Here is a 9,085-nt window from a genome sequence, read left to right as displayed (position 1 = left end):
ATTTTAAATCTACCCAGAAATTTTTATTGTTTTCCTAGTATTTCAAAATTCTTAAGGAGCTCCAAATTTTGTTCTTTTCTTTGTAACATTCAGAAACCTCCACCTTATTTGATATTTTTATAAATTAATGCTTATTTAACTATTCTTTAAGAATCAAAATGAAATACTTTTACCTTCGAAATACAAATAAAAAAATTAAACAATTATAATCGTAACATTCCAAGTTTAAATTTGGCACTCTGAAATTGTGACAATTCATTTTCAAATTGTTTACTATTGAAAATTGTTTTTTTTTATTTCCAAACCAAATAGGTTAAAAATGGAATATTATATACTGAAATAATACTTCAAAAATATTTTGAAATTGAATAAAGGCGTTCATTTAAGAAGCCAGTAATTCGAACTTTACACTTGTGTCACTACTAAGGCTTTGCAATTAAATTAGCTCAAATTTTAACGTTAAAATATGTAAATTATATAATTTTGAACAGATCTAGAATCACGTTGTAAAATCAATCATTGTTTAGTTTTTAATACTCGAACTGCAGTTCAATTTTCGAATTTATTTTAATTTATTTTCATTGTCTGATTTGTCCCGGTCGCGAGTCTAGTTTAGTATTTAAAACAACTTTCATTTTTTTGAAATTGTAATTTTTCGGTTGTAACTTACGGGACAATAATTCTATTCTTTGAAAGATTTCCTACAAATCTTGTTGATAATTTCTACATTTACATCAAAAATGAGAAGGTATTAGTTTTTTATGAAAAATAAATTTTTCGGATTTTATCAAATGTCTGTGCGGCGTCGTCGTTGTTGTTGTCTGTATACCGGATAATTTTCGAAAGACTGGTCCGATTGGATTGGGCTTTGACACACTGTTCGAGGGACCAAAAAGAAAGATCGAGTTCATTAAACAGCCATTTTTGATAAAAATCCAAAACGTTGAAGCTTTTTAAACTTTTTTTGATAAAATCAAACTTACCAAAGTTAAAGGATTTTCAAAATCCAAAAAACCAAACGAAAATGGACATTTGAAGCAAAAAAAGCTTGATATGGAAAAAAGTCAAGAGGCGAAAAACGCTACTTTTTCAAGGCCCCATGATTATTTTATCACATTCTCATCCATAATGAGAAGAGTTTTATGCGAAAAATGATTTTCGCGAATTTCATTAAATTTCGACGTTTTGAGGCTCCTTGAGTCAGAAAAACAAGTTTTTACATCGGTATCTGTCTCTCTGGCGTCTACATCGTCATTATTGTGGTTGTGGTTCTCTGTATATCGGATAACTTTTGAAAGAATAGTAAAATTGGATTGTGGTTTGACACACAGATTTTTTTATTTCAAGAATTGTATGTAAAAATTGTACTATTTTTATTTTTATAACAAAAATATTTTTCTTTAATTAAATATTTGCAATAAAAGTGTTTCGAAGATATTTTGTAAAAATCTTTCGGAGAATAAAATTAGTATTTATAGGTCGACAAAGGTTTGTTTTCTTTACCAAATTTGGCTTTCGTCTAAATTTTTCCAGTTGTTTTTTACTATAGTACAATTTACGTTTGCATCTCGGGCGAAGAAATCCATTCTATTGTTTGACAGATATTCTTTGTAAATAAATATTTTTCACAGAAAATTACCATATTTTATATGGTATTTTATATGGTATTTTTTATATGGTATTAATATTTATATTAACATATTTTTCTTAATTTTTACAAAAATTAAGAAAAATATATTAAAGGTTCTCTTAAGGTCATTTTTGTTCAAAAAGCTTGTTCCTGAATAAATTAACTCTGATTCTTTCCGCAATTTTAACGTTAAAATTCAAGTTCCTAAACTGAAGGCCTAAAAATTTGCAAATTTTACAATTAGTGTTATGTAAATTGTATTGGTATCTTAAAAGAGTATAAATAGTTCTTAAATTAGTTTTTAAATTTTCTGCAGTTTACCTTTTTTACATACCTAGATGTCAAAAAAGCCTACCCAATTTTTGCATTTCAATCACTTATTTTCTAAGAGAAAATCGCCCCTGTTTACCAGTCACTGAAATGGATTAGAAAAAAATTGACAAGAACCAAGAATAAAAATTGGATGTACAGCGAATTTTTAAATTTTTAATTGAGATTATCTTTAACTTTATGATATCAAAAATTTCCATACACATTTCTTTTTAATAATACTGTAGGAAAAAATCAACAAGATCGAGCGCCGAAATTTTAATTAGAGCAAATTTTCTGTAATTCTATGGGGACGGCTAAAATATCCCGAAAAATAAAATTCCCGACTCGGTAAAACTCTCTGTCCCAAAAAATACAATTCCAAAACTAATAAAATTCCTGAACAGTTTATAATATTAACGAATTTGAAAATTCCCAAATAATAAGACTCCCCAAATAAAATTGTTTGTTAATCAATATTAATTATTTATTAAAACTACGATAATAAAATATTGTTATCGAATAAATTTTTATTTAATATTTAAAGTGTTAAAAATTATTGTTTGATTTACAATTAAAATTATACAAAAAATTTTACCGACAAATTAATATATAAAAACATGTGTTTTTTAATTAACATTTCGATTTTTCAGAAGAACTTTTGTGATTTAAAAAATACTATATACATTTTCAACCAAAATATCTTATCCAGAAATATATTTTGTTTTAATTATTATTTTAATTGTAAACAATAATGTTTACATACTTAAAACATTTTAAAAAGTTGTTTCTTTGGTATAAATATTTGATTATTTCAATTAAAAAAAAAAAAATTGTCAAAGAAAAATGCTTTCAGCACTTATTTATCTTGAAATGTCTTTCTATAATACTTTTTTTTAAATTAAAAATATGATTTTTCGAGAACATTTTTTTTATAATTATTAAAAGACTGTACCGAAAACCTGGATCAAGCTTCAGATCTGAAAAAATTCAGCGATACATACATGTCAAACTTTTCTAACCTCAAAAAAAATTTTCCACTGCTTTACCGTCATATTTTACGAAGAATGAGAAAACAAGAATTTGACTTCGTAGTACGATGAGGGCAGCACCTCGATAGGGCAGAAAATATGATGTCCTATACATATAATTCCCCACTCCGACGCCCCGTACCGCATCTACGTTTATAATATCTTTGCCAACACTCACCTAACATCGTGGAACGGCTCAGAGTGCATCCGGGTGGTCCCCTGGAATGCACTCCAATAGAGAGGACGTGCAAAGATTCACATTGGCCCTAGAATCTAGTAATCTAGTGACATTCGTGAGAAAGTTAGGTCTCCTGTGGTGCTATTCTCGAACTCACTCGGCTTTTTTTCGCATGCAAAAATTTTCGAGCAATAGATTCGTATACGAAAATTGTCGAGCGCGATTGGTATTTTCGAGTCCCACTCGATGTGCTTTTGAAGGTAAAGTCGTATGCGAAGTGTAGTGCGACGTTGCTGATGTTTCAATGTAATGAATTGACCAATGAAACGGTGAGCACAGAAGAAAGTGCCGCGCATTCTGAAGTTCTGATACAAATATGGAAGTAAACAAAGTGTGGACGAAAGGTTAAACAGAAACATTAATTTTTTACTAATATATCGTTACAAAATATGACAGGGGAGCAGAAGGTTTTGCTTGTTGAATACGTGAGGAAACGTCCAAAACTATTACAAAGAAAATTTTCACCAGATTTTACTTTTAAAGACTCTCAGTGACTATGAGAAGAATTAACCGCGATTCATAATGCTGTACCTGGAGCCAAGAAGGATTGGAAGCAATGGAGATAAGTATGTGTGATATTTTTATTGTTTTTTTTTTTTTTATAAAATAGTTTCCTTGATTATATTTTTAATGACTGAATTAGACGTGGCAAGATATGAGATCGAAAACGAAGGACAAGAAAACTACTTTAAACTGAGAAAAAAGTAGAACTGGTGGCGGACCCCAAACTAAAGTGGAATTTAAAGATATAGAGGAGCAAATAGATGAATTAATATTGAATAACGAAGCATTTGGTTATGAAAGCATCGAGGAATCTGCAACTGACTTTGTAATTGTTGACATGCCTTGTCTACTTTTAATTCACTAAGAATTTGGCGAAAACATGTGTATTTCATTTGCGTTTTTTTCACATGTTTGGTGACGGAACGCTGCCGCAAAGTTCAATAAATTCTTTGTTGTATAATGATCGGATGGAAGATGAATATAAAAATGAAGATAGGATTGAGGATGAAAATGAGGATCAGAATCAGAATGTGCAGAAAAAAAGAGGCTAACGAGCGAAACATAATGAGACAGCGTATAACAGTTCTAGCACTAAAAAAAGTAAGTATATTTACCAAAAAATGTTATGTCTGTATTGTCACGTTAAGTTCAGCTGTATTTGTAATGGTTATTTGCAGAAAAGAAACTAAGCGTGCCAGCTGAAGAGACTGAAGAAGTCAGTTACTGAAGCATCCAAACTCGTAGATGTTTCTTGTGACACATATGAACTAAAAAAATGGTAATATGAGAAAAACGTAATGTGTCTCTAGCGAATTACCTGTGCAGTGGAGAAATTTTGTGGCATTAGTGAAGAGCAGTGCCCAGCAGAGTTTCTAGAAGATGTATAATGTTTTTATTTATCTGCTCTTTAAATATTTTTTTAACACTTCTACGTTTGTTTTTTGAGTTCTCAGAATTATAAAATGTTATTAGTGAATTTTACTCCGGAGCCGAACTCTAAAATTTGAAGTCAAATGTCCTATTACAGTCAAAGATAAATTCCTAATCTGTCATACAATTTGCCTTGGGCTTTTTTTATATATAATTCTCGCAGTACTAAAATTTTAAAGCTATTGATTTCAAACTGTGATATTTCAAGTTTTTTGACTTTGAACAAGTATTGTGAAAAATGTAAACCTTCAACATAATTGGGATTTCGATGGAAGCTTTCCTTAAACTCTAAAATAAAATTGCTAAAAATATCTAAACCGGATCTGAAACAATGGAAATGCTGCACTTATAATATTAAGTCATAATTTTGTCTGTTTTGACATTTCTAAATGTACGTTGTAGGAGGTTTCGATAGAGTAATCGGCCTGACAGATAATTATATTTTGGTTTATTTATATCTATAAGTTTATAAAGTTTTATATATTTTCTATATTTTGGATTAACGAATCCATGTGCTAGACCTTTTGAATAAGGGTTAAACCAAAGCTTTAACATTGTATAACCACAATCAATAATTTAAAAAAACACATTCTGTTTATTACGTATGTTTTATTTAATTACAAATATCTGAATTAACTTAATACATAATGTTGTAATTGGTTCTAATGAGTTATGTGCAAAATGGCTTCAGGTTGCGTCGAGTTAATCTTAGGGATAATTTCTGAATCGAGGAAGTAGATTACAAAGTAAATACTTGAGTAGGGTGCCCAGCGACCTTGAAAACCTAGAATTCTCCTTGATTTTTTTACATTTTCATCCTAACAAGAAGGTGTTGACTACGTGAAAAATGACCTAGTCGATTTTCATCAAATCTCCAAGTTTTGAGATACTTTAAGTAAAAAAATCTGCACGCCTCGTGGGCACATTCTCATCGCGCGCAGGTTTGAGCGCGCCTAGGGCGCTCAACTGTTGGTCCTCGCGCTTTGCGGTCGACTGTGTATTTACTTCGCGCTGCGCGCTCGGTTTTTGTATTTCCCTCAACATTTGGGCACAGACTTTTCAAAATCAAAGTTCAAAGCATCGAAAAACTGTAATTTGGTAATTGTGCATTCTTTTTTGTTAAAGCTACTTCGGCTTGTATTGGTTTTTAAAAAATTAAATGTTTTCATTTTTAATATTATATTCTCGAACAAAACAATACTTGTCCATCCTATCAAGGAATGATGAATAGCAAATTTGTAGCTCTCTTTTGGGTGAACAACTTTTATCTGATTTTTTTTCTGTATCTTGCGTCTTTTGTTCAAGAATTTAATTTTTTTTCATTTTCAATGTTGTTTTTTACGCATAAAATAAAAAAACTTGTCATATAAAAAAAGTAAACAATAAGAAATTTGTAGAAATTTTTTAAATACGATTTCTCAAGGAAATTCAAAAAGTCGTTATGATAATTTTGTAGGGAATTTAAAAAGCATCATTTTTCTTGTCTTGACTTTTTTTCATACCATGCGTTATTTGTCTTGAAATTTAGATTTTCGATTGATTTGATACATTTTATAAGTGCTGTGACTCTGAAAAAATTTGTTTTCCAAAAAAGTCATTAGGAGGAATTGTTTGTCTTTTTGAATTCTACCAATTACCGGAAAGAGAATTTTTGAATTTTGAAAAAAGTGGTCCCAAGAATTTTCATAATGTACTCACTTTTTAAATTTTCATTCAAAATGGCTGGCTAACGAACTTGACCTTTAGTTTAAGACACTAAACTAATATTCCAAAGGCGAATCCAATGTGTCAATTCTTTTGAAAGTTATCATGATAACAAACTAACCTGCGGACATACAGACAAACTGACAGATATATTCATAAAAACCTGTTTTTTGGGCTCAGGGGGTCTCAAAACGTGGACATTCGACAAAAACCGGAGGAGGGGGGTTGTCAAATTTTACACAAATCTAATACCTTCTCTAATGAGAATAAAAAAAAACTATTTTTACGAATGTGTCTGTGTCTGCAGTCTGTTGTACCGTGTAGGTATGATAACTTTCGAAAGATCGTTAATAATTAATAATTAGCAAGTTAATCTTTCTCCGATTTTAAAAATTTCAAAAGATTTAAAAAAGGTATACCAGCTTTCTGAGATTTCAAAACATTTCAGGCAGATTAAAAATATTTTAATAATTTCAAATAATGCCAAAGGATTTGGGAAAGATTTCACAAATGTTTCAAAGATAAGAAAATTTCAGAAGATTAAAAAAAACTTACAAATATTTCAAGGATTTTAAATATTTTACAAAAATTTTTTAAAATTCTAAAGGGTTTCACAGAAATTTCAATATTTCATAAAGATTTTAAGTATTTCAATAGATTTCAACGAACTCCCAACGATTTCAAATATTTCACAAAAATTTCAAGGATTTCAAAGATGACTTACGTTCGAAAAAAATGAAGAATTTGTTTATTTATGGTTCTGCTTCCTTTAAAAATTGTTGGCAAATAACAAATGAAATGGCTCATTTTTTAAATCTATAAAAAAATGATCCTTTCATTATTTCATGTAAAAAAAGGAGACTTGGAAATACTTGACTTCTTGACCTGGAAAACCTACAAAAGACTTGGAATTTCGTTCCTAAGAATTACTGGACACATGCTGTGTCCAGCATGTTCCTCTTCGATATCGCCTTCGTCGTTATCAAATGCGGGGGGATTAGGCAAATGATATTCAATACACAAATTGTGCAATACAGCACATGCATTGATAATTTTTGATGTTCTGTGAGAAGAATAATGCGAGACGGGGTGCTTTAAGAGACAACGAAATCGCGTCTTGCGTAAGCCATTGTAGCGTTCTATAGTAGCACGTGTACTTCTGTGACACTCGTTGTATGAATCTTTCGGTGTGCCAGGTTGGGCATCATCGACTGTTGTTTGAAGCCACGGCCGAAGTGTATATCCGGAATCTCCTAATAAATAGAAGTTTGTGTATCCTGTATCATGTAATTGCCTCATTACGGGCAGTACATTGCTGTTCTCTCAAATAAAACTATCATGCGTATTTCCAGGAAATACATGCGTCGACAGGGGGTGCAGTTATAGCGACGTGTGTGCAATCAAGACAGCCAATTACAGCTGGCATACCATGCTTTTGAGAAAATCTGAAAGGAAAAAATACGTAAATACTTTTTAAATACAGCTATAACAAGATTTGAAAAGCAATCTAAAGCATACTTTAAACAAAAATATTTGAATGTGTAATTCTTTTATTTATAATGAGATATTAGGAATTTTGTGTTGTTTCTCTCGCTTTAAATAACAATTAGAATTTTCATTCAACCTTGATCATTGATAGCTTATCTTGTTCTTGAAATGATTCTTTGCAATTTCATTTGTGGAAGTTCTATTAAAACTTGAGTTTTACACAATTAAAATTTATATAAAACAAACTGTTAATAATCTTTTTATATAATTAACAGGTGGCTTATTTTTAATGAAACGGCTACGAATAAAATCGCAGATAGTATTTTCAGGAACAAAATAAGCCATCAATTATAAAGAATATGTCAATATTAAGATTTCTATCTAAAGCGAAAGAAATAACCAAAAAATCCCATAGCTTCACGAATTCTTCTTAGTTCATATAAGTTTCTAGGAGAATGAACCCATCTACGAAATATATCAGCATAATTTAAAATGTATGTAACCTTTGCGATACATCGGCTTGCAGATAGTTGACTAATCGATAAATTAATATTACCAGTGATATCCATCTGATAGCTGCCTGTGGCTAAAAATCTTAATGTTGCTAATATTTCATTGAAAGACTATCCGACTAGAAATTTAGATATTATCAATAGCACGATTTTTCTATAAAAACCTTGACTTCAGCATTTAACGCGGATTTTCTTGATGGTTCTTCCGTACGTTCCTGTACAATTTCAATGATTTCTTGGAGCATCTCCTTGTTTAAACGAAATAAACGTACAAACTTGTTATCCGGTAAATCCAAAGCATTATCACGCACTTGAAACGGAGCTCATGGTGCGGCATGCCTTTTGTACATCATCCAACACTTCTATAAATCTAAGATTTACAGCGTCCCACAATGCCACATTTTTCTTTTACCTCAAACTTCTTTCATATATAAGATACGAATTTTTTGTTTTGACGTGAGTCTTTTGAGGTTTGTGTAATAGTAGTCCCCACGGTCCCCACCACGTCTCTATAGAAAATTCGCCATAGTTTCATTCCAATTTTCGCATACGATTTCGTGTTTCGGGTGGGTCAAACAGAGATGAAGTGGGAGATTGACGATCCCATGTAGGGATGTTCGATTCCGATTCGATTCTTAAAAAATCGATTTTTTTGGTTGAACGATTCGATTTTTGAATCGATTTTTTGCACTCCGATTTTATCGAGAATCGATTCTTTACCCCCAGAATCGAAAAACCG

The 9,085-nt window shown here is 30.8% G+C and overlaps 1 protein-coding gene and 1 long non-coding RNA gene across 4 annotated transcripts in view; one reads left to right on the top strand and one right to left on the bottom strand.

Moving 5' to 3' along the window:
• Window positions 1-3,185: 3,185 nt before the first annotated feature.
• Window positions 3,186-5,209, top strand: LOC117179287. Its single transcript, XR_004467898.1, has 3 exons — window positions 3,186-3,774; window positions 3,852-4,312; window positions 4,390-5,209. It is a non-coding gene; the product is annotated as an uncharacterized LOC117179287 (long non-coding RNA).
• A 1,907-nt stretch (window positions 5,210-7,116) lies between these two features.
• LOC117179286 (putative nuclease HARBI1) overlaps window positions 7,117-9,085 on the bottom strand; it is a 101,757-nt gene continuing 99,788 nt past the window's right edge. For 2 of the 3 annotated variants that reach the window (XM_033370935.1, XM_033370933.1), the window contains exon 2: window positions 7,117-7,791. In XM_033370935.1, coding sequence (XP_033226826.1) covers window positions 7,241-7,645 — 405 coding nt within the window. In that variant the 5' untranslated portion in view covers window positions 7,646-7,791 and the 3' untranslated portion in view covers window positions 7,117-7,240. Of the gene's footprint in view, window positions 7,792-8,510; window positions 8,903-9,085 lie in introns of those variants that run through there. The other variant, XM_033370934.1, reaches the window with a different exon arrangement.

Source organism: Belonocnema kinseyi, chromosome 9, assembly GCF_010883055.1.
Source record: "Belonocnema kinseyi isolate 2016_QV_RU_SX_M_011 chromosome 9, B_treatae_v1, whole genome shotgun sequence".
Classification (NCBI taxonomy): domain Eukaryota; kingdom Metazoa; phylum Arthropoda; class Insecta; order Hymenoptera; family Cynipidae; genus Belonocnema; species Belonocnema kinseyi.
Note: the sequence above shows the minus strand (reverse complement) of the source record. Positions and strands in the feature narration are given on the sequence as shown.